This window comes from Loxodonta africana, chromosome 5, assembly GCF_030014295.1.
Source record: "Loxodonta africana isolate mLoxAfr1 chromosome 5, mLoxAfr1.hap2, whole genome shotgun sequence".
NCBI classification, from domain to species: domain Eukaryota; kingdom Metazoa; phylum Chordata; class Mammalia; order Proboscidea; family Elephantidae; genus Loxodonta; species Loxodonta africana.
Genome location: NC_087346.1, coordinates 21,790,627 through 21,817,397, shown reverse-complemented (window position 1 = coordinate 21,817,397; position 26,771 = coordinate 21,790,627). Strand labels below are relative to the sequence as shown.

The following is a 26,771-nucleotide window of genomic DNA, read 5'->3' as shown; positions in this document are numbered from 1 at the left end:
GATCAGTGTTGGTTTAGGCAAGGTTCATATTAATTATATAAAATGGTACGTAATTTTTTTAAACCCTATCATATCCTGTAACCCAGTTCTCTGAACTAGCAGCTCTGGTACAAGTGCTTTAGGCACCGATTTAATCTGAAAATGGTAATTGGATTCCCCACTAGAATAGCCCATGTGTTTTGACAGGCCATCTGATAATGAGAGGATGTCACTCCTATACAAGAGAGCATGGGCAGGAATCCAGAATGAAGAATCATCATTCTACCTCACCAGAGTGCTGGCGGCACTGCGATCTGAAACATTTTGGTCAAAGTCAAGTTTACTGAGGGCCATAATTTTCAGTAGAAGAATCCCAGAGGAAGCTGCTTTATGGGTTGGAATAAAAATACAATTCAAATGCTGCATGATTGAGCATGTTTATTGTTGTTTCTTGAGTTGCATGGATATATTAAGCCTTTGAATTCAGGTGTGCTGAAACCAGTTTGTATTCTGATTCGCTTACGTTCACCTTAATTTCCTCTGCAGTACATTTTCCCCGGACAGATTCTAGGATGGTTGTCTTTTTCCCCACCTCCAGTTTCCACCATTCTCAGTTAAATGTAAACAACCACAAATGGTCACACTCTATGAAATAGTCTCATTTCTGTCCTTGAGACTGTGTGTTCATTTTCCTGGTAAGTGACTTTTGAGGCCTGCAAAGACTAAATGATGAGAACCCCCAAGGTGGTGCAGATGAATTTACACGCAGTGTTTGCATAAAGTTCTGTTTGGCTTGTCCTTTTTTAAACATTGTCCTAACTGCAATTTTTTTTTTCTTATTACTTTAATCTTTTTGGGGTCACAAAAATCACTTGGGTGGGGGAGGAAAGTCCTGTGACACATTTGGTTTATATTCTTAACTGACTGATTTAGTGGGTTTATGCCTTAATTTTCATTTATGAAACTATAAAAATCTAAAGCATGTGATAAATGCCTTAAGTAAAGTACTGATGCTTTTTCTTCAGTATGTAAAGTCCAGAAATTAGTTATGTTTCCATATTAGGATGAGTTATGTGCTGAAGTTGTAAGGGGAAATTTTAAACCTTAACCTGTGTGTGTCTTATGTAAATGGTACCATGCACTCTTGTGGACACTGAATAGATCCTAGAATTTAAGACCATGGAAAAGAAATCTGAAACAAATTAGTTCTCTCCTTACTATGGGTTCACATTATTTCTGGTTGAGGAAGAGAATTTTATTTAAAAAATGTATATAAAACATATATACAAAGTGGCAAGATACCAGAGGCCTAAAGAACACAATTTCTAGAATGAGGCAGCTGTGGATTTGAATCCCATCCTGGACATTTACTAGCTTGATGACGCTGGACAGTTTTCTTATATGTGTAGTAGTTATAATAATAATACTTCCTAGGATCATGATAAAAATTAAATTATATCATCCATAGAGAAACAACTGTACATATCATGAACCAAGGATTATGATTAAGCCAAATCTTCAGTTCATTGGACAAAAAAGAAATGACTGTCCAGTGTAAAGGTGAGCACATAACAAAGGATTCCAAAAATAGTAGTTGTAATTGTAATTGCTGATGTCAGTGTTATTAGCTGTAGATCATCAGTACATTGATCTATTGGCTTAAATTCAGTAATAAGTGAATTACTAGACTATAATATTTTAAAACATACTTTATAACATAAAAGTAATATATTTAAGGGATTGGGAATAAATATGTATGTATTTACATAAGGAAAAATATTTAACTCAATTTTTAATTATGAGGTTAGTACAGATTTATGATAGAGCCATACGTACTGCAGAGGACACTACCATATACAGTACTAAGTATAACATCATTTTGTGAGGTTTAAATAATGTGCTAGAGTCTTTTAAGAAGGCAGTTTATCTGGTGGAGGAAGTATGGGCAGTGGCATTTAGCTAGACCTGGGTTCAAATCCTAGCTCTGCCACTTATCGGTTCTATTATCTTGAATAACTTAGCAAACCCCACTGAGACTCTGTAAAATGGCAGTAGCAATACTTAACTTTCATGTATTGTGAAGATTGAAAAAAATGTGTAGGATGCTTACTCAATAAATAATAGCTGTTGCTGTTATTGCTACTACTACTATTTTTAGTTAATGACTTTGTTTTTATAAATAGTAGTATTAGTTTTCTATTGCTGCTGTTACAAATTTACCATAAATTTAGTGCTCCAAAACAGCAGAGGAAACACTGGTGGCGTAGTGGTTAAGTGCTATGGCTGCTAACCAAAGGTTCGGCAGTTCAGATCCGCCAGGCGCTCCTTGGAAACTCTATGGGGTAGTTCTACTCTGTCCTATAGGGTTGCTATGAGTTGGAATCGACCCGACGGCACCGGGTTTTGGTTTAAAACAGCACACAGTTCTGGAGGTCAGAAATCCAGCATGGGTCTCACTGCGCTAAAATCAAGGTGTCAGCAAGGCTGTGTTCCTTTCTGGAGACTCTAGGGGAGAGTCCATTTCTTTACCTTTCCAGCTTCTAGAGTTTGCCCACATTCCTTGGTGCATGGCCCTTTCCTCTATTTTCAAAGCCAGCCGGGTAGCATTTTCAAATCTCTCTGTGTGCCCCCCTCTTCCACATTTAAAAGCCCCTTGTGATTACATTGGGCCCACCCAGTTAATCCAGGATCATCTCCCTATTTTGAATTTAGCTGATTAGCAACCTAAATTCTATTTGCAACCCTTATTCCCTTTGCATTGTAACATAGCATATTCACAGTTCCAGGAGCAAGGATGTGGACATCTTTAAGGGGGGACCATTATTCTGCCTACCACAGTAACCAAAAAAGGCAGTCATTGTGTGGCATTGTCCTTTCTTTGATTATTGTGAGGAACTGGTAATTGCAAATCAGCTGGTACCATAAATTTTCAGATCTTAGTGTTTTTATTTTTCATTTTTGCTTGTTCTGGGTTTTTGAATGCTATTTTGGTATGTTGGTTAAAAATACTGTCACTTTCGATATTTACTTGCTTGGCCACAGTGACTATTTTGGCTCTTATTTAGCTAGAGACATCTTTACAGATCTGAAGGTACAATTGCATGAATGTATGTGGCGAAGTTGTGAACTGTCTTATAAGTAAAGACAAAAGTTTAGGGATCTGCATGTTTTCCATCATAGTTTTTAGGACCAAGTGGGAAGCTAACAGGAAAATATGTTTTCCTTCTAAGATAAAAGGTGCCTGAATACTTTGTCTGCAATATTAGCAAGCAAATGGCTGGCAAATTTTAAAAAGATATATGAGTTATGTTTTTTTATAACACTGGCTACAGCAAAAAAAAAAGGTTACATTTGGGTTAGTAAGCCTGGATCAGAGATCCTAATTCAGAGACTAGCAGAGCTTGAGACCTGCAGGCTGCCAGTGAGGAGAGCAGTATGCTTAGGTGTTGGTAGATTTTGGAGACCAGGCTCAGACAAATGCATGGGGAAGGAAGTAACACCATGGGCCAGTCACTTCACTTCTGTGCCTTCATTTCTTCATGCCTGTATGGGGATTATATGAGCTACTAATAAGACCCTGTCGAGCTTTGACGTACTTTGACTTTAAAGCAGAAGAAAGGAATTAAAAGGAAAAAAATGACTAAAATGGGTGGGCAGAAATGGAAGAGAGAGAAAATAAAAAGACTGCTTGCTGAGCCTGACCTCATCTCCACTCCTGTTTTCATACATACTGCCTTCCACTCTCTGTGACTCTCCCTCTCCTATAACCTCAGTAACGTCCCTGAAGATGCTTAAGTCAGCTTTTTTCTTTCACCACCGTGGGTTCCTAGAAAAGGTACCACAAAGCAAACAACTACAAAATAGACCATTGTTGAAAGAATTGTATTTTCTTATACAAACAGTGTTATAATTGAGGTTTGCATTCCTGGCCAAGAACTTGCCACCAACTAAGCTATAAAGTGGTTAATCATGTGTCTCAGAAGCACAGATTCAACTATTGTAAACCTCTAAAATAATACAAAATCATAAAATATGCTCCAGGTTCTCTAAAACAAGCATGTGCTTATGCTACATATTGTTTGGGATTCTGAGTATCATGAGTGATCAGGTCCATAAAATGTGACCTATCATAAATTTGCACTGAACTCATCTTCTAATGATTATATCATCAAATTAAGTATGCAAACTGTAATGTTACTTGCTGCTTCAGAATTTAAAAGAGCTATTCAGAGGTGATATGAATGGCCCATCTCTTTAAACAGCTTCCAGGGAGGTTTCAATTAATGCCTTCTTTTTCTTTATAAGTTTCCCTATGCCAAGTAGACATGTTCAAAATGATTGGGTTGGCTTTAGAGGTTTCCCCAAAAGACGTATCTTTTTTTTAAAGATCTAAACTTAAATGTAAATATTTGAAAACATTAGTCACTTTGTGAATATCTGGAGAACAAGATTCTCTTAACTTCCTTCCTTCCTCTTCATTTCTTGATATCGTCCCCACCTCAATCCCACCTCTGGCAGAATAACTTTAAGAACAGCTGCAAAGGGGAAAAGAAACCACAGAGTTGTCAAAGACTAATTGGACAGCTCATCCCAAGCCTGGGGTCAGTACCTACACGTTAAAAGCTCTAAATAAATATTTGTTGGGTTAGATCAAATTTGATAATACATTTGATAAGGAGATTATCTGAGAAGTGTGTATAGAAGCATAGCCTTTCATTGGTATTGGAAGGAAATGTTTATAAGCTTCAGAATTAACTTAGTTTTGTTTTTGCTTTTGTTTTTAACACTTGTTGAAGGCTATCTTCAGAAATCACTGCAGAGGGTTGATGAAGGAGAGCAGACAAAGACGGCAAAAAAAGCAGAGGTGCTAATTTTATACGAGTAAAAAGAGAAAAATGACAGCTGCTCGTAATTGCTGCTTCTATGATTAGAACATTTCAGATACCACTTTTGCCTTTCCAGTGACAGCTGCTCCCTGCTGTGACCCCTGAGTAAATCATGAGTAAGAGTATTGCTTCTTATGTGTTGTGCTCTGCCAAAACCTGTGGTTAGTTATTCCTCTTGTGAACAACAACTCCATACCTGAGCAGCCTTTAGCACTGACCTCTAGAAGTACGTTCGTTCAATGGCAGGTCTATCTTTAGAAAGATAAGTTGCTTCTGACGCTTCCTACTATTTACTCATCTCAACCAGAACTCAGATCCATTTCCATTTTTCAAGTTCTCAATTGAAGACAGATCATGTAGAGCATCTCTCTTTTGTAGTCCAGTGATTAAATTTAATATACCCAGCCAGACATCCTTGAGAAGCAAGCTAGCTTACATTAGAATCACTTGGATTCTGGTCCTGACCCCCAGAGTTTCTGATTCATTTGGCCTAGGGTGGGGCTTAAGAATTTGCATTTTTAAAAAGATGCTAAATGGGTGATACTGCTGGTCCAGGGACCAAACTTTGAGAAACACTGGTCTTAAGAAGCCCCAAAACTACAGGAGAGAATAAGATGAGAGTACTTCATGTCAGCACTTACAGGTGTGAACATCATTTTCATGAGGCATTCTCTTTGTTGCTGTTGTTGTTGTTAAGTGGCATTGAGTCGGTTCCAACTCATAGCGACCCTATGCACAACAGAATGAAACACTGCCCGGTCCTGAGCCATCCTTACAATCGTAGTTACGCTTGAGCTCATTGTTGCAGCCACTGTGTCAATCCACTTCATTGAGGGTCTTCCTCTTTTTCGCTGACCCTATACTCTGCCAAGCATGATGTCCTTCTCCAGGGACTGATCCCTCCTGACAACATGTCCGAAGGATGTAAGACGCAGCCTCCTCATCCTTGCTTTTAGGGAGCATTCTGGCTGTACTTCTTCCAAGACAGATTTGTTCGTTCTTTTGGCAGTCCATGGCATATTCAATATTCTTCGCCAACACCACAATTCAAAGGTGTCAGTTCTTCTTCGGTCTTCCTTATTCATTGTCCAGCTTTCACATGCATATGATGTGATTGAAAATACCATGGCTTGGGTCAGGGGCACCTTAGTCTTCAAGGTGACATCTTTGCTCTTCAACACTTTAAAGAGGTCCTTTGCAGCAGATTTACCCAATGCAATATGTCTTTTGATTTCTTGACTGCTGCTTCCATGGTTGTTGATTGCAGATCCAAGTAAAATGAAATCCTTGACAACTTCAACCTTTTCTCTGTTTATCATGATGTTGCTCATTGGTCCAGTTGTGAGAGTTTTTTTTTTTCTTTATGTTGAGGTGTAATCCATACTGAAGGCTGTGGTCTTAGATCTTTGTTACTAAGTGCTTCAAGTCCTCTTCACTTTCAGCAAGCAAGGTTGTGTCATCTGCATAATACAGGTTGTTAATGAGTCTTCCTCCAATCCTGATGCCCCGTTCTTCTTCATATAGTCCAGCTTCTTGGATTATTTGCTCAACATACAGATTGAATAGGTATGGTGAAAGCATACAACCTTCACACATAACTTTCCTGACTTTAAACCAATCAGTTTCACCTTGTTCTGTCTGAACAACTGCCTCTTGATCTATGTAAAGTTTCCTCATGAGCACAATTAAGTGTTCTGGAATTCCCATTCTTCGCAATGTTATCCATAATTTGTTATGACCCACACAGTGGAATGCCTTTGCATAGTCAATAAAACACAGGTAAACATCCTTCTGGTATTCTGTGCTTTCAGCCAGGATCCATCTGGCATCAGCATTTTCTTTAGCAATGCTGTTTCTCACATGTTTTGGTCAGGGCTTATTTAGTGACAGAAATCCCAAAAACCCATTGCTGTCAAGTCAGTTCCAACTCATAGTGACCTTATGGGACAGAGTAGAACTGCCCTATACCATTTCCAAGGAGCACCTGGTGGATTCGAAGTGCCGACCGTTTGGTTAGTGGCCATAGCTCTTAACCACTATGCCACCAGGGTTTCCAACAGAAATTCCAGTCATTAATACATTAGTCGAACTAGTTTAAAAGGAGAAGTTTATCTACTCTTAATACCACACCACAGGAAAGGCAGAAGTGGTCAAGGCACAGCTTACCGTATAAGCAAGGTACAGATGGGCTTACTTCTGCTTACTTACTAATCTGTAGTGCACAATTTCAAATGAGTTTCACCACATCAAAGATTCACTGCACAATTAGGCCCATATTATACCTTGCTGACTGGTTAATCCGCCACTAGAAGTGGAGCTGGCCGGGAGGGATAATCGTTCTAATGATTGTCTCTGTCTCTCTCTGACTCTGTCTCTGTTCTCTCTCTCTTCTCTGCTTCTATTTATATATAGGTTCCATTCCCTTCTAATGTTTACCAGTGTTTTCCACAGACCAGCTCTACAATAGCTCCCAGGTTCACATTTTCCCAGGAAACCATAGTTCCAATTCCAGAAATCTCTGCAAATGATTCTGAGTAGGCTAGCTAGGTCCTAGAGCCATCCTTGTGGCCAGAGGAATGGACATTGTCTGGCTTACCAAAGCACTGGAAAGTCTAAGGAGCAGTTCCCCAAAGAAGGGCTCATTTGCTGAGAGAGCTAAAGTACAGGATTATCAAAAAAAAGGAAGAAAAAAAAAAAGTATGTTTTCTCTATCAAAGTTGTGAGACACCTACTAGATGTCTTACAAGACTTTGTCCTTTGAGATGGAAAGGGAAAGTCAGTGCTTATTCTATATCAGAACACTCAGTGTATAGAAAATTATCTTGTATCACAGTAACTATGAACATAGAAGCCTCGTGCTTTTGTATTTCCTTTGTCTCTGGAAGTCTAGGTCAGATGCTCAATAAAGTTTTTATCACCATGTGACCTGTAAGCATATGTTCTATAAGAAGATCCTTCCAGTCACCAACTATGGATTGCACAGAGGCGATGATGGAAACTTATGCATAATTCACAGCTAACTTTATGCTACAAAGGGTGTTTATAAAATACTAAATTATGATAAAGAGAATAATGTTTTTAAAGCATTTTTTAATTCCTGAATAATGCTACATATTAATGGCTATATAGCATTTGGCTTCAAAATCTCTTACAACATAAACTTTGATTTCTTATTTCATTAGGTATCCTGGTAAAAAAATAGAGATGCTTTGTCTTTTTTATAGGCCTAGGGAGAATCTGGAGCCCTGGCAGTGCAGTGGTTAAGAGCTTGGCTGCTAACCAAAAGGTCAGCAGTTCTCAAATCCACCAGCCACTCCTTGGAAACCCAGTGGGGTAATTTTACTCTGTCCTATAGGGTCACTATAAGTCGGAATTAACTCACCAGCAACAGGTTTTGAGGGAGAGTCTGCTATGTCATCCAAAGAAATGTTTTCTACCATCACTACCATATTTTTGTTCAGCTAATAGAAAAAAGAAAAGCAGTTTTTCTTATCAAAAATCACAAATTTGAGTCCAGATCAGATTCATAGGAATGATCTACTGCGTAGCAAGGAGTTAACTGTCAAAATCAGAGGTCAGCAAACTACAGTCCCCAGGTCAGACGCTACTCACAACCTACTCTTCAAAGACCCAAAAGCTAAGAATGGTTTTACATTTTTAAGTGATTGAGGGAAAAGCAAAAGGAGGATAATATTCCATGACACACGAAAAATATGATAAATTCAAAGCTCAGTGTCAAATAAAGCCTTATTGGAACACAACCACACTCATTCATTTACTTACTGACTATGGCCGCTTTGGCACTACAGCAGGAGATTTGAGTAGGCGCAGCAGGGACTTGTGTGGTCTACAAAGCCTAAAATATTTACTTATCTGGCCTCTTAGAAAATAAGTTTGCCAACCCCTGATCTGAATCATTTTTTTACCATCCCACTACCACTCCACACCCACACATTTGTATACTTCCTCTATCTTCTCTCCTTCTGCCTCTGCCTCCCTCTCAAATTTGACAATTGCGGAGAAATCAAATTTTGAGACTATAGTTAAGTGTTAAGCAGAAATATGTTTCAATTTTTCTTTGACTTGTTTGTCAACTCTCCCCTCCCTGTCTGCTTTCCCTTTCCTCTACTGCCTTTATATAGAATTTCTAAGGCCATGCCATTTTCCCAACATATTTTGTTTTTAAGGTAGGGGTTAGACCTTGATACATTTTTTAACTTCCATGGAAACTTCCCAGTTAGTATGTGGTCCCATTTTTAACCTATTTGCAGACACCCCCGATTAGCTAAAATCACTTTCACATGGGGCTGAGGTTAAGCTTTATTTCTCTTGGCATGTCCCTGCCACAGCAGACACTTCCTCTTTGCCTTGAAAGGACAAAACGATGTTCAGCTGTCTGGGCCCAGGCCCAGCATTTGATTTATACATTATTTAATTTCCTCCTGAAAATTGGAAGCAGGACTTTCAGGAATGGAAGTCAGTATTCTTCATTTGTTTAAGAACAACTTTAGGTCTAATATAATCATCAGTAGTAGATGTCAGCATGATTAGGGGGGTGACTTAAGGTAAAACAAATAAAATGTGAATACAAAGGAAAATTATTTGACAATGGAGAAGATCTGAAATTTTTCAGTAATCATTACTGTATGTTATTAGCTTTTTTGTAAGTGTTCGCTCAACAAACGTGTCTTTGATACATTCTGGGGCACCTGTCTTCACTCTTCCCAGTGGAGGAAAGACTTCTAGCCATTATGTTATAGTTGCAGTTGTTGGGGGATTACAAGTTTGAGGAGAACTTAATGTAGCCATTCCAGTTATTTTACAAAGAATTTTTACTTTCTGTCTGATCAGCTACTGCATTTATCTCCAGAATTGGGTTCATACACATGTCGGGATATGAGTGCCAAAATGAAATTTTTATAGCAGTGAACTCAGGAAATTAGAAATTAACTCTGGAAATATCCCTTAATGTTTTACAACCACTTTTGGATAGTATATTCCTTTTTAAACCTTCCTTGGATCATTGTTACCCTTGGGTTACAACCTGTCTCGTTTTTACTACCAAAGTTCTTTAAAGACCTGTACACCTACTGCCTCTGCTTCCTCACTCCTAATTCACTTCTGAACCCCTGGCAGTCTGGCTTCTCCCTCCCTCCACACACTGCTGAGCTGATCTCACCAACAATTTCCTTATCTCCATATCCATTAATCAGCTCTAAGTCCTCAGCTCCCTGACCTTTCTGTCCCATCTGCCAGAATTCATACCCCCTTCCTGAAACCTTATTTTTTGGTTTTCATGTGGGACTGTCTTAAGTTTCCTTTGCTTCTTCCGTCCTTTAATAGATTCCTTTCCTTTTTATCTCATAGCAATCCTATAGGACAGAGTAGAACTGCCCCATAGAGTTTCCAAGGAGCTCCTGGCGGATTCGAACTGCCAACCCTTTGGTTGGCAGCCGTAGCACTTAACCACTACGCCACCAGGGTCGCTATGAGTCAGAATCGACTCGATGGCACTGTGTTTGGTTTTGGTTTTTCTCCCTTTTATCAAGCTAAGCTTAAGTGTATCCAGATTCCGTTTTGTAGATCTTTTCTCTCCCTGTGGAGTCCCTGGTTGGTGCAAATGGTTAACATGCTCAGCTGCTAACTGAAAGGTTGTAAGTTCAAGTCTACCAAGAAGCACCTCAGAAGAAAGGCCTGGTGATCTACTTTTGAAAAATCAGCCATTGAAAACCCTGTGGAGCCCAGTTCTACTTTGACACACATGGGGTTGTCACAATCAGAATCAACTCCACGGCAACTGTAAAAAACAGCAAAACAAAAAAACTCTCCCTATACTCTAAGCCTTTCCTCTCATCCTTTGTCAGTGCCCAAGACACCTCAGGGGAACTTAGAGGACTACAAGGAACACACTGTCCTATCAAACCACTTTTGAATGTCAAACCACCCTGAATACAGCTCGTCCTGTGCTACCTCTGTGTCTGCTTATGAGTGTTCCTTCACGTGGCTTAGATAGATAACGTGTGAAGGCCTAGAACACCTGGGAATCAATCAATGGTGGTATGGTGGTGATAGTAGTAACTATTATTACCATCATTAGTATTCTTTCCATCCAAATATTTTATGTTTCTTGTATGTCAATTACTTCATTTCAGAATAAGCACTGACATGGTTGTCTTATTTGTCCTTCTAAATTTCAGGCTCTTTGAAGTTTGTAATTATATTTTCACAAAGTGTAGCATGATGGGAGCCCTGGTTGTGCAGTAGTTAAGAGCTCAGCTGCTAACCAAAAAATCAGTAGTTTGAATCCACGAGGTGCTCCTTGGAAACCCTATGGGGCAGTTGTACTCTGTCCTGTAGGGTCGCTATGAGTCGAAATCAACTCAACGGCAATGGGTTTGGTTTTCGGGTTCGTTTATAGCATGGTGATTTATATACAGGAGGTTTTCCTAAATGAGTTGAGCTGGATAAAATACCTCTTCTCTTTCACTAAAAAATACTGACTTCACAGAGTTCATATGATTCTGAGCTGATGTCTATAGCTATATCTTCATATTTCAATCAAATATTAGCACATTGGACAAAAGTCTGTATCTTTATGTAGCTTTATTTTTGTGACCTTGCAGGAGCAAATCAGTATGGTAGTGGGTCAAAAGCCTCATTTCAGTGGGTTTAAGTGAGAATGGAAGGAGAGAAAGTGGGAAATAGCAAAGAAAAGCAACTCAAAGCCAAATCTATGCTGGTGGAAAAAGTTGGTTATATGTGGTATGGGGACGATTACAGCAACAAAGTCCTTGATTTATGGAAGACAGTGCATAAACAGGGGGATTGATCTTAGAAGAACAGATAGTTCATCCATTGAAACAGGGAGGAAAGTTGAGTGTGCTGGTACAAATAAAGGGAAAGGAGCAGCTTTCATGGTGGTAGTATACTGAAAGTTCTTTTCTGCCATCTGAACAAACGTTCTTTCCAGTGGAAAATGAGACATGAATTCAGTACCTCTAGTGGTATCTCATATTTGGCCAGCTTTTAAATTATTCAAATATTTCTTCCTTTTATTGAGCAGAAACTTGTCCGCTACAGCACTGGTCCTGGTTCTGCTTCCTAGAAGCATCACAAGAGCTGCAGTTGTAATCTTTCTACCTGAGAGCCTTTTGAGTATTGGAAAATTGATATATCTCACTGTAGACCTTACTCCTGTAGCTGTCACTCCTAGCCCTTCCGTGTTTTTCAGTGATGTGGTTTTAGCCCCTCTCACATCTGGTCACTCACTCTTCTAATAGGGCCCAGGCTTATTTAATCAGTTTCATTTATTTAATTGTGGCTTATTTGTCCCAGCCTTTGAGGCCTGTTTTCCTCCTAGCCTTGCTTATTTTCCCAAATATTCACATTGGATCAGTATGCCAACAGTCTTTATGTAACGTCTTTCTTTATCTATAGGATGGGGCCTAGGACAAAGTGTAGCTGTTAAAGACTTAGTCGAAACAGACCTTGCCCATTAATTCAGCTCCACCTGGGTAGGATTGTCTTTTCTAAGTTTTCCCATGTCTCCAGGTGATGTTGGATTAAGTGGTATGGGGACAAAGAAAAAGGGATATGTTACCAGTGGATTCAAGCCTGCGTTTAGGAGAATGTTGCATCACTGCAAATAACAGTTTTTGTGAGGCGTGCAGTTTTCAGATCAACATGACACATTTAGTTTTGGGTATCTTTGATCATAGGTGCTTGGAAAGATGCCTGAGCTAAAGATGAATATTTCTAAGTCATTTACATATAGGGGATATTTGAAGACATGAGAATGAATAGATTTGTTCCTTGAGCAATGATAAATACAAAAAAACAGGGACCAAGAATAATACATCTGTATGGAAATGTCGATGTTATGTAATTGTGTGGTCTTCTGAAAGATAGAAGCTAGTCCTAGCACATTACCATGTACATGAAAAGTTGATGTAGGAAAACCACACCTGTTTGGATCACCTGGATAAATAAGAGAGTTCTATTTTCCTGATAATCATAAACCCATGGTTTTTGCTCCTGACACCTGGAGCTGTACCTAGCTGACCTCCATCCTGTTACTAGTCCCATTAGCACTGCTGCTGCCCTCACCGTTACAGCAGAGCATCAGCAGCAATGATATGGAGACGTGGAGAGGTAGAACTGTGACTGGAGCTGGCAGAGGCTACCCAGGAGGCCTTAAAAGGCAGGCTGGGGCAGAACAAGGTGAAAATGTAAAGAACAGAGGCAAATAAAAAAAAAAGGCACCAGAAAATATGATTCCTGAGACTCATCTTTTCTGAAGTTTTGAATGAGCAGTGGTGGAACAAGCAAGATTCCATAATCATACTCATGTTATAATGAATAGGTCCTTTCCTCTTTGCTGAAATTTGACTTTTGTCCTGCTTGAGTATTTTAGACTTTGATTGACATATAGATAAATTAGAAGGAAGCAACTCATGTCCATCACTTGGGACCTGGTTGAATAGACTATATGCAGCTGCAAAAGTAATGAGAAATAACTCTATATGTAGCTATGAAGTAATTTCTCACATAAATTGTTAAGTAAAAAAAGAAGGTAGAAATAAATATGCTAACATTTATCTCGCAGAGTGGCAGGAGGTGGTAGGAAGGCTTCCCTTTTTAGTACCGTTTTATAACCTTTTGCAATCATCAGTGGCTACTAAACCAAAAAAAAAAAAAAAAAAGAGGAGCAACACCTATGAAATGTTTGTTCCAAATAATCAAACCTGGATCTGCTCAAGCCTCTAGATCTTATTACCAGTTTACAGGAAATACAGGAGGCAGATGAACATGTTAAGTAACACCCCAGGAATGCTGTCAGCAAAATAAAAAATGTGGGAAACTATATAGGATATATGATCTAGTTTCTTCAACATATTTATTAATTAAGGAAAAAGAGGGATATCCTTTAGGTATGAGATATATGAATTAAGTTCAATGTATGGATCTTATTTTGATCCTGGTTCAGACAAACCAGCTATGAAATACATTTATGAGATAATTGGCAACATTTGAACACTGATTAGATATTGATAATATTAAGTAATTATTGCTGTTTTGTAATGTGGAATAATGGTGTTGTGGTTATGCATTTTTGTAAAGAACATGTAGGATCTATTTTTTTGATGTAGAACAATGGTAGAGTAATACCATTGTTCTACTTTATAAAATACCAGTTATTTAATTTAAAAAAATTCTTATCTTCTAAAGATACATACTGAAATATTTATGGATTAAATATTATGGTTTTGGAATTTGTTTTAAAAATTCCTGGCAGTGTTATCAGGTGAGGATTGGAGTATAGATGAAACAGGATTATCTGTGAGTTAATCATTATTAAAGCTGGGTGTAGGTGAATGAGAGTGCACTGTACACTATTCTGCTATTTGTTTGAATTTTCCATAGTTTAAAAAAAAGTTGAGAAGAGAAAAAAAGGGAAGGGGAGAAGCTAATATTATTTTCTCCCTAAATGTTATTATTTCAATCTTCTCTTTGTCCTCTCCTTGAGAAAGAATTGGACAGGTTTACAAAGTGCTGTGAAAGACACTCCAAATCATTTTTCAGCCTCTCAGAATGAATGGTAGCATGAAGTTAAAGTTCTTCAGATGTGAAATGCTGTCCACCTCATTCCGCCCTGCTCAAGCCCAGTCACCACACGTCCAGCCATGTGTGCAATTTTAGTTGAATTTCAGGGACTATCTCCAAATAAAATTTTTCATGAACTTCCAATCTAAACAGCTCCAGATTCTAGCTTTGTTATCTGTCAGCTACCCTCTGCGCCACCCTCCCCCCCAAAAAAAAGTTTAGTTTTTTTGTTTGCTTTTTTTTTTAATTTATACTGAGACTTCTTCAGTTGCCAAGAAAGGGTTTGGAATCATCATTCAAAAAGAATAGCTTGAGTGGCAGGGCCAAGATGGTGGAATAGTCAGACGCTTCCAGCTGGTGGGCCCCCTTAAAACAAACACCTGAAAAAACAAGTAAATCAATTATATATATAACAAGCTAGGAACCCTGAGCATCAAAGGCAAAGTTAAGAAATCAGACTGAGTGAGGTGAGGGAGAGATAGTTGTCGAGTTGACAGCAGTACCTCAACCCCGATTCTCTGGCATCACTGCAGCAGGGCTAATGGTAGTGTTTGGGGATGCAGCTGCTTCAGCAAAAGAAGGCAAGCGAATTGGCGCACCCCTGATTCCCTGGCATGACCACGGTGGGGATAGTGGTGGCATTTAGGATGAGGCTGCTTCAGTGAAAGAAGGCAAGCGAGGTGGTGCAGCCCTGACCCCCTGAGGCGACTGAGGCAGGGACTGAGACAGGGCACACAATCTACACACGCCTCCGGAATCTGAGATAAAACAGGGCTCTCGGCGCAAGATAAGTGATTTTATCTAATTTACCACTGGATCTAATATCTTCTCCTTCTGAAAGAACTTTCTCCTATCTATCTGATCATTCCTCCCTCTGCCCCAGCTGGCTTCAGTTACCGCTTGATTTCCCTGGGCCTGTGATAGGTCCTGCTGTACTCCCTGAGTCATTCTCCTGGCCTTGGAAAAGGAACAAATTAACAATCGGGGGAAAAATACTCTGCCAACTCCCCTAATCTGGAAACTCAGAGCAGAAGCAGCTCCAGTCTATGCACAAGCAGTCCACAGACCCTTTCACCCCTGCATGGATCCAGGTGGCCCCATTACAGCGGATAGGATTTGGCTGTTCTATCGCAAGGGCGAATCTATTAGAGATCTGACTGTAACTGTTTCAGCTACGCAGTGGAGAGACATTTTTGATGTTTGATACCACTCTACCTGTTAAACAAGGCCCTCACCTACCCACAGCAAGGGCCTGAGGACTGGAGGCTCCAACCATGCCGCCTAGCGACCCGTGACAGGGGTCCAAGGATAAGTGGTGGCTACCAGTCCTATAGTACAGCTTAAGTGCCTAGAATATGGCTGCAGAGTCCACCCACCAGAGTGCTCTAGAGAACAGGGACATGCCTTCCTCACAGAAACTCGGGGGAAGGTTGCCAGCCCCCTGCCTTCCTCAGAGTGCAACACCCTGCTGCTACCAGAAACCTGTGCATACACCAATCACCACTGCTCCTCTAAGATCGTAGGTGAGAGCCTGCACTGCACACTAGGTTACCGACTACCTGGACACCTGAGCTGGATTATACAAGAATAGTGAATGGACACCTAGGCTCATATACATGGTAACAGTTCTGGCCATCTGGCAACAGGATATTAGTGCTTCACAGGCTCCAGTGATCAAGTTTCTTCACTCTAGTAGTCTATTTGGGTATATCAAAACGAAAGCAAGAAGCTAGGACACAGTGAGCAAACATAAATTAATACAATAACTTATAAATGGCTGGGAGACAACAGTCAATATCAAATCACATAAAGAAGCAGACCAGAATTGCTTCAACAAACTCCCAAAACAAAGAATCAAGGATTCTTCCAGATGCAGATGTATTCCTGGAATTACAAGATGTAGAACGGAAAAGATTAATATACAAAACTCTCCAAAACAGGAAAGAAGATCTGGCAAAATACAGAACAAGCCAAGGAGCACACAGATAAAGCAGTTGAGGAAATTAAGAAGATTATTCAATAACATAATGAAACATTTAATAGGCTGCAAGAATTCATAGACAGCAATCAGAAATTCAGAAGGTTAACAATAAAATTTCAAAACTAGACAACTCAGTAGAAAGTCAGCGGAGCAGAATGGAGGAACTGGATGTCAGAATTAGCAAGATTGATGATATAAACACTTGGCAACAATATATTCTAAGAAAAATCAGATAAAAGAGTTTTTTTTTAAATGAAGAAACCCCAAGAATCATGTGGGACTCTATCAAGAGAAATAACCTACGGGTGATTGGAGTACCAGAACAGGCAGGCATAACAGAAAATACAGAGAGAATTGTTGAAGATTTGTTGGCAGAAAACTTCCCTGCTATTGTGAAAGATGAGATGATATCTATCCAAGATGCTCATTGAACTCCACATAAGGTAGATGTTAAAAGAAAGTCACCAAGACTTATTATGATCAAACTTGCCAAAACCAATGATAAAGAATTTTAAGAGCAGCTAGGGATAAACGAAAAGTCACCTACAAAGGGGAGCCAATAAGAATAAGCTTGGACTACTCGGCAGAAACCATGCAGGCCAAAAGGCAATGGGATGACTTATATAAAAAATTGAAGGAAAAAAATTGCCAGCCAAGAATCATATCTTGCAAAACTGTCTCACAAATATGAAGGCAAAATTAGGACATTTCCAGATAAACAGAAGCTTACGGAATTTGCAAAAACCAAACCAAAACTACAAGAAATACTAAAGGGAATTCTCTGGTTAGAAAACCAATAATATCAGATATCAACCCAACACTAGAACACAGGACAGAGCAACCAGATATCAACCCAGAGAGGGAAATTACAAAAATGAATCAAGATTTAAAAAAACACTCAAAACAGAGAATCAGCAATGTGATTATGTAAAAGATGACAACATTAAATCAATAAAGAGGGACTAAATAAAGTCATTGATCTTCCATATAGAGAGGAAATCAAGGCAATATAGGGAGATACAAGTTAGATTTAAACTTAAGCAAATAGGGGTAAATATTAAGGTAACCAAAAAGGAGACTAACAATCCTACACATCAAAATACAATATGAGAAAAACATAAAGACTCAGCAAAAACAAAATCAACAACAGTGCAAAAGAGGAACATACAATTTACAAAGAAAAACTACTCAACCAAAAAAGTAAGTGGAAAAATGAAACTGGCAACAACACAAAAAAAAAGACGTCAAAATGACAGTACTTAACTCATACCTGTCCATAATCAAGCTGAATGTAAATGGACTAAACGCACCAATAAAGAGACAGAGAGTTGCAGAATAGATTAAAAAAACGATCTGTCTGTATGCTGCCTACAAGAGACACACGGTAGACTTAAAGACACAAACAAACTAAAACTTAAAGGATGGAAAAAAATATATCAAGCAAACAACAATCAAAAAAGAGCAGGAATTGCTATACAAATTTCTGACAAAACAGACTTCAAAGTTAAATCTACCACAGAGCATCAGGAAGGATACTATGTAATGATTAAGGGGACAATATACCAGGAGGATGTTACCATATTAAGTATTTATATACCCAACGACAGGGCTTCAAATACATAAAACAAACTCTAACAGCGTTGAAAAGTGAGATAAACAGCTCCACAATAATAGTAGCAGACTTCAACACACCACTTCCAACAAAGGACAGAACATCCAGAAAGAAGCTCAATAAAGATACGAAAGATCTAAATGCCACAATCAACCAACTTGACCTCAAAGACACATATACAGAACATTCCACCCAACAGCATCCAAGTATACTTTCTTTTCCAATGCACATGGAACATTTTCTAGAATAGACTATATACTGGGCCATAAAGCAAGCCTTAGCAGAATCTAGAACATCAAAATATTACAAAGCATCTTCTCTGACCATAAGGGCATAAAAGTGGAAATCAATAACAGGAAAAGAAATCAAACAGTTGGAAACTGAACGTATTGCTCAAAAAAGATTGGATTATAGAAGGCATTAAGGATGGAATAAAGAAATTCATAGAATCCAGTGAGGATGAACACACTTCCTATCAGCCATTGGGACACAGCTAAAGCAGTGCTCAGAGGTCAATTTATATGAATAAATGCACACATACAAAAAAAAGAAAGGGCTAAAATCAAAGAATTATCCCTACAACTTGAACAAACAGAAAGAGAGCAACAAAAGAAACCCTCAGCCACCAGAAAAAAGCAAATATTAAAAGTTAGAGCAGAATTAAATGAAATTGATAACAGAAGAACAATTGAAAGAGTTAACAAGACCAAAAGCTTGTTCTTTGAAAAGATTAATAAAATCGATAAACCATCAGCTAGACTGACAAAAGAAAAAAAAAAGGAGATGAAGCAAATAACCTGAATAAGAAACGAGATGGGCAATATCACAATAGACCCAACTGAAATTAAAAGAATCATAACAGAATACTATGAAAAATTGTATCCTAACAAATTCGAAAACCTAGAGGAAGTGAACAGATTTCTAGAAACACACCACCTACCTAAACTTACATAAACAGAGGTAGAACAACTAAATAAAACCATATAAAAGAAGAGATTCAAAAAGTACTTTAAAAAAAACTCCCAACAAAGAAAAGCCCTGGCCCTGATAGCTTCACTAGTGAATTCTACCAAACTTTCAGGGAAGAATTAACACCACTACTGCTAAAGGTATTTCAGATCATAGAAATTGATGGAATACTCCCAAAGTCATTCTATGAAGCCAGTATAACCCTGATACCAAAAGCAGGTAAAGACACCACAAAAAAAGAAAATTACACACCAATATCCCTCATGAAAAGATGAGGGCACTGGGTTTGTTGGGATCCCTCATGAACTTAGACGCAAAAATCCTCAACAAAGTTCTAGCCAATAAAATTCAACAACACATCAAAAAAATAACTCACCACAACCAAGTGGAATTCGAATATGCAGGGGTGGTTCGACATTAGAAAAACAATCAACATAATCCATCACATAAATAAAACAAAAGACAAGAACCACATGATCTTATCAATTGATGCAGAAAAGGCATTTGACAAAGTCCAGCACCCATTCAGTGTAAAAACTCTCAGCAAAATAGGAGTAGAAGGAAAATTCCTAAACATCCTAAAGGGCATTTATACAAAGCCAACAGCCAACATCACCCTAAAGGGAGAGAGACTGAAAGCATTCCTCTTGAGAACGGGAACCAGACAAGGGTGCCCTTTGTCACCACTCTTATTCAACATTGTGCTGGAGGTCCTGTTAGGCTAGATCAAGAAATAAAGCACATCTAAATTGGCAAAGAAGAAGTAAAGGTGTCTCTATTTGCAGATGACATGATCTTATACACAGAAAAACCTAAAGAATCCTCAAGAATACTACTGAAACTAATAGAAGAGCTTAGCAGAGTATCAGAATGCAAGATAAACATACATAAATCAGTTGGATTCCTCTACACCAACAAAGAGAGCATTGAAGAGGAAATCAAATGAATACCATTTACAATAGGCCATAAGAAGATAAAATACTTACGAACAAATCTAATCAGAGATGTAAAAGACCTGTACAAAGAAGACTATAAGGCAGTCCTGCAAGAAACCAAAAGAGACCTACGTAAGTGGAAAAACATACCTTGCTCGTGGATAGGAAGACTCAAAGTTGTAAAAATGTCTATTCTACGCAAAGCTATCTATAGATACAATCCAATCCCGATCCAAATACCAGTGACATTTTTTAATGATATGGAGAAACAAATCACCAACTTCATATGGAAGAGAAAGAGGCCCCAGATAAGTACAGCATTACTGAAAAAGCACAACAACGTGGGACGCCTCACACTACCTGATTTTAGAACCTGTTATACCACCACAGTAGTCAAAACAGCCTGGTACTGGTACAACAGATACATAGACCAATGGAACAGAATTGAGAATCCAGACATAAATTCATCCACATGTGAGCAGCTGATATTTGACAAAGACCCAAAGTCAGTTAAATGGGGAAAAGACAGTCTGTTTAACAAATGGTCCTGGCATAACTGGATATCCATCTGCCAAAAAATGAAACAAGACCCATACCTTACACCATGCACAAAAACGAACTCAAAATAGATCAAAGACCTAAACATAAAATCTGAAGCGATAAAGATCGTGGAAGAAAAAATAGGGACGACGCTAGGAGCCCTAATACATGGCATAAACAGTATACAAAACATTACTAACAATGTATAAATTCCAGAAGAGAAATTAGATAACTGGGAGCTCCTAAAAGTCAAACGCCTATGCTCATCCAAAGACTTCACCAAAAGAGTAAAAAGGTTACCTACAGATTGGGAAAAAGTTTTTAGCTATGACATTTCCGATCAGCATCTGGTCTCTACAATTTACATGATACTGCAAAAACTCAACAACAAAAAGACTAATAACCCGATTAAAAAATGGGCAAAGGATATGAACAGACACTTTACCAAAGAAGACATTCAGGCGGCTAACAGACACATGAGGAATCACAATCATTAGCTATTAGAGAAATACAGATCAAAACTACAGTGAGGTTCCCATCTCACCCCAACAAGGCTAGCATTGATCCAAAAAATAAAAAAATAATAAATGTTGGAGGGGCTGTGGAGAGATTGGAACACTTATACACTGCTGGTGGCAATGTAAAATGGTACAACCACTTTGGAAATAGATTTGGGGCTTCCTTAAAAAGCTAGAAATAGAACTACCATCAGACACAACAAATCCATTCCTTGGAATATACCCTGAAGAAATAAGACCGTTCACACAAACAGATATATGCACACCCATGTACATTGCAGCACTGTTTACAATAGCAAAAAGATGGAAGCAACCAAGGTGCCTATCAATGGATGAATGGATAAACAAATTACGGTAATAGTCACATAGTGGAATACTACACAACGATTAAGAACAATGATGATTCTGTGAAACATTTCATAACATGGAGGAATCTGGAAGGCATTATGCTGAATGAAATCAGTCAATTGCAAAAGGACAAATATCGTATGAGACCATTATTATAAGAACTCTAGATAAAGTTTAAACACAGAAGAAAATATTCTTTGATGGTTATGAGGGTGGGGAGGGAGGGAGAGGGATATTCACTAACTAGATAGTAGACAAAAATTTTTTAGGTGAAGGGAAGGGCAACACATAACACAGGGATAGTCAGTACAACTGGACTAAACCAAAAGCATAGAAGTTTTTTGAATACAACCGAACACTTTGAAGGCCAGAGTAGAAGGGATGGGGGTCTGGGGACCATGGTTTGAGGGGACATCTAGGTCAATTGGCATAACAAAATAATATTAAGAAAACGTTCTGCATCCCACTTTGGTGAGAGGCATCTGGGGTCTTAAACGCTAACAAGCAGCCATCTAAGATTCATAAATTGGTCTCAATCCACCTGGAGCAAAGGAGAATGAGAAACACCAAAGACATAAGGTAAATATGAGCCCAAGAGAAAGAAAGGGCCACATAGATCAGATACTCCATAAGCCTGAGACTGGAAAAACTAGATGGTACCTAGCTACCACCCATCACTCCCCTGACAGGGAACACAACAGAGAATCCCCGATGGAGCGGGGTGAGACGAGAAGGAAGGGGAGGGGGGACATGAGCTGGTTGAAAGGACATGGGGAACACCAGGTGGAGAAGAGGAATGTGCTGTCTCATTAAGAGGAGAGTAGGTAGGAGTGCACAGCAAGGTGTGTATAACTTTTTGTATGAGAGATTGACTTGATTTGGAAACTTTCACTTAAACCCAAAAAAAGCAAACCCAGTGCCGTCGAGTCTATTCCGACTCATAGCGACCCTATAGGACAGAGTAGAACTGCCCCATAGAGTTTCCAGGGAGTACCTGGTGGATTTGAACTGCCAGCCTTTTTGGTTAGCAGCCGTAGCTCTTAACCACTATGCCGCCAGGGTTTCCACTTTCACTTAAAGCACAATAAATCAAAAAGGAAAAAAAAGAATAGCTTTATATTTTCCTATAGATTGCATAATCATTTTCAAAGGAGTTGAATGGTGGCCGCTGAGGTTTTTCAACATTATTGTATTTGGATGATACCTGTGGCCTGGAAGCGGGTTGTACAGCCTAGAGCATTACTTGGATCTCTAATGAGCAACATAGGAGGCCTCATGGGGCAGAGGTTAAGTGCTTGGCTTTTAACTGAAAGGCTGGTAGTTCAAACCTACCAGAGGATCCACAGGAGAGAGATGTGGCAGTCTGCTTCCATAAACTCTTAAGAGCCTTGGAAACTCTATAGGGCAGTTCCACTGTGTCCTATAGGGTTGCTATGAGTTGTTATCAACCCTATGGCTACGGGTTTGGGTTGGTCCAATGAGCAGCATAGTCCAAGAAAAAGGCAGTGAGAAACAGCTGGCCCTATGGCAGCACACCAAGCATTATTTTTCAGAAGCATGGCTGGCAAGGAGCCTGTGAGCAATTGTACCCCTGAGCACAAGTTCCAAAAACAGCACCTTTTCAACAGTATATTTGGAGACAGTATGTTGCCAAGACAGTATTTGAGAGGAAGTGTATACATAGAGAAGGATAGAATCCACTTCTTATATCCTCTTTCATTCCCTCTAGCAATCAACACAAAACTTTCTCAAATCACCTTACTCCCAGCCTTATCCAAGGACCTTAATCCTCCTCCCCTCAAAAAAGTACATGGTTCCTATGGGAGGTGCCATGTCATCACAGGTGTGGTAGCACACCTAACTCATTTTGGACCATCATAGTACCCTTTCCCCAACCACAGTGACTGGACCAGACAACTGGCCAACTCAGGCCAATCAGAGACTTTCCACAAGATCTTTGATTACTGGAAGTGAGAAAATACTCTCTGGTGACTAAAGCTGTAAAATATAAAACATAGAGACTGTGCATGGCCATGTTTTCCACCTTATAAGAAAAGCCACTCTGTAGTGAGAGAGGAATGAAACCGAAGTGCAGAGAGAAGCAGAGATAAAAATTACGAGGAGAGGATCCTGGTAGTATTCCAGTCCCTGGTCCGTTTGGTCTGCTGAGGCCTACACACATGCTTCTCCTTAGGTTCTGTTAGACCCAATAGTATCCTTATAATAAATTCCCCCCTTTTGATTTAAATTGGGTTTCTGTCCCTAGCAATAGAGCCCTAATATACAGCAGATGTCATTACTAATTGCACACATTTGGAGAAATAAGAAAAGCTGAGGCAGAATGTGGTCTGCTTTTCTCAGAGCCATTCACAAATGTAGTGTGAAAACGACTCCTGGGTCCTTTTTTTATAATATTAGCCTAGTAGCATTTGTTACAGCAATTAAAGAATACATATCCCTAAGTCTTTTCAGGACTTGGGTTTCTTCTTAAAGAAAACAAATCAAAAGTGTTCACTAGAAGACTGATAGAAAAATTTACTAATTCTGAGGTTAACCCAAACTTAGCATAATCTTCCATGGGAACATTGGTGTGTGCATGTATGGGTTTTAAATTCCACAAATATTACTAAAATGAGCAATTGGCAGAAAGATGTTTTAAAATATTTTATTTCAGCATGTAAAATCTTGTTTTATTACAGAATTCTTTTGTTAAAGGCACAGCTATGCTGGGTTCCTGCCAGAGTGATGGGAGCTTAGCCTAGCTAATTTTAAAAGATAGACCAAATGCTGGGCTTTATAGTAACTGATGGTAAATTGTACTTCACGCTTTAATACAGTGCTCAAACTGATACCACATCTTATGAGTTTATATGCATCTACAAATGAGTGAACGGATGGATGGACAGACGGGCGGATGGATGTTTCAAAGACAACAGAGTTGGGAGTGAGGTGGGACAGACCTGTAAAATAATTCTGAATTTCTGTTGGCGCTCACATTCTTCACTGTAATTATGAAATGTGTAAAAAATATGTCTTGATCATAGTATGTCAAAAATGGTCTGGATTTATTTCAGTTGGATGCCAGCATACTAAAATGGAGGTGCTTATTACCAAGGAATAGCCTATCTAAACTTTAGTGATTAGATCACTAAATCAAAAAGTATAACCATGAGATGAATGAAATTCTTGGCACTTGCCTCACTATTCTCCTCTTTACAACATTATAGGGTGCTTTTATGTGTATATTGTTTCATTCATAACAGAGAATACATTGACTAAGTTGGAAAAATAGTTTCCGTTGTATCATAATTCCATTGTGTCCAGTTGACTCATAGCTATGTGAAAAAAATCTCTTCTGTTCAGTTAGAAAAGTCTACTGGTCTGTTTCCAGTGATACCTGAGGAAAGTTCACTTAGTTTAAAATGATTAAAATATATGGATACACTCCTGACATTTAGTAAATACAGACACAAATTCACTCAGTTTTACAGCTTTAGATTTTAAAAACTAGGTGATAGTCTATGCTTTAAAAATTCATCATCAGCTCCTCAAATATAGTATCTGTTGCATTTCTTGTCAGTGCATTTCATACCAGTCCCAAGTGACAATTTAATTCATCTTTTAAGTTAAGCTTTAAAAAAAAAAAGATTTGTTCATTATCAACAAGTAGTTTCATCTACACTTCTTTTTCTACAACCCTTTCCTTATCTGTGGACTGCTATTATAGTCTTTCTGATGATGGTTTTTATTTTTGGCTTATTAGATGTTTTTCAGTCTTTCTAGGACGCTTTCTGGCCTTTCTCATTGCTGAACCTGACAAAAATCTTATACTCTTATTAGAATTCTTGCAAAAAGTTTTGGGTAGCGGAAGTTATGAAAAATGTTTAGGTTTGATAGTTCATTGAGTAATGGGCTTAATGATCAGAAGAGGAAAATGCATGCATATTTTCATTAAAGTCCTCATAACTTGAATCATCTTTATTCTCCACTTTGGCTGGACCAAGAGTAAATGTAATGAAAGTGACTGTCCCGTGTGACTTTTACAAGTCATTGTAATTTAAGTTTATATCGTGTGTGTGTGTGTGTGTATAAATGTTAAAAGAAGGCAGGAGCTAGAGCCCACTATTGACTTCCTGAAAGGCTTTAGAATCAGCAAAATAGGAGATTTCCCATTTCTTTCTTTTTTTTTTAGTGGACATGTAGGAAATAGAGCTCAAAGTGTGTCTCACTCCTTGTAAGACAACTCATACAATTTTTCATGTAAGAAACAACCCCTTCAGTTTTCAAATACATAGTATGTAGTGTTCTTGTCATACATCAAAACCTGTGTGCATTTTAATTTAAAAATTCACTTATAGGTTAATTAAAATTACACACACTTAATACATGCCACTTGCAAATTCTAATCTTATCTTGGAAACTTGGGTTTTGCATTTCTTAAAATTTGTCCTTACATTTGCGGTCTTAGTGCCTTTTTTATTCTAGCTCTTTTCTTCCTTTTTTTAAACTTTTTTTTATTTTTTAATAAATGAAATTGGATATAGGTCTTTAGATTCTTCTTTATATAAATAAAGTCTGAGTAAGCATTTGGTTATACCCAAGGATAGCTGCTGAATTTTTCTAGGATGTAAGAAGAAGTTCTAAGAAGAAAAAAAAAAAAAACTATTATGATCAACTCCCTTTTGTAATTCCCGTACTCCTGAACTGTGATGGCTGTAGCCAAATTTTATTCTGGCCTAAGTCATCTGGAAAATGGAAAAGAGATACTGTTCTGAAACATTCGTAGGATTTAAGGAAGTTTGAAATATAATTATTATAGAGTAGTAGTTCTTAATCTTTTTAGCATGTGATGAAAACTTTGAACCCTCTCTCTAGAAAAATGCATACACGTATTAGATTTTTCATATAGTTTCAGTACGTTCTTAGACCCATCTAGGAAGCAATTAAAAAAAAAAACCCTAGGTTAAGAATCCTTATTATATGGCCAATAAACATACAGACTGGCGAAATGCCACTTGAAATAATGTCTAGTTCATGTAACAAAGTAGTTAATGTTACTATTATTAAATTTTAAACACAATATAGTGTGTGAGCTTCTAAACAAATGACTCATCAGCAACAAAAGCATTTCAGTCAGAAAACAGAGACCATCTTACTAATGTAAAAATAGAGGAGGTATGTGTATATGTTGGGTATTTTCTGAATATTTTATTTTTATGATGATGGTTTTGCTTTCAGTTATTATAAATACATTTTTATTTATGTCCTAGTGGGGGGAAAAAAGAGCTTTTTCTTTCAGGAAGAATACTTCTGCCAATGAGAATGACCTCTGTAAGTATAAGATAATCATCATTCTGTCTTCTTACTCCGCATCTTGTGCTAATGTAGTTAGTGTTTGCT

The 26,771-nt window shown here is 38.4% G+C and overlaps 1 protein-coding gene across 4 annotated transcripts in view; it reads left to right on the top strand.

Annotated features, from left to right (window-relative positions):
* The window catches only part of AFG2A (AFG2 AAA ATPase homolog A), a 352,856-nt gene that overhangs the window by 311,008 nt on the left and 15,077 nt on the right, over positions 1-26,771 (top strand). Inside the window, exon 16 of one of the 4 annotated variants that reach the window (XM_064285362.1) lies at positions 187-26,765. The exons of the other annotated variants lie outside the window; for them this stretch is intronic. Coding sequence (XP_064141432.1) covers positions 187-195 — 9 coding nt within the window. The 3' untranslated portion in view covers positions 196-26,765. Of the gene's footprint in view, positions 1-186; positions 26,766-26,771 lie in introns of those variants that run through there. 4 annotated transcript variants of the gene reach the window in all.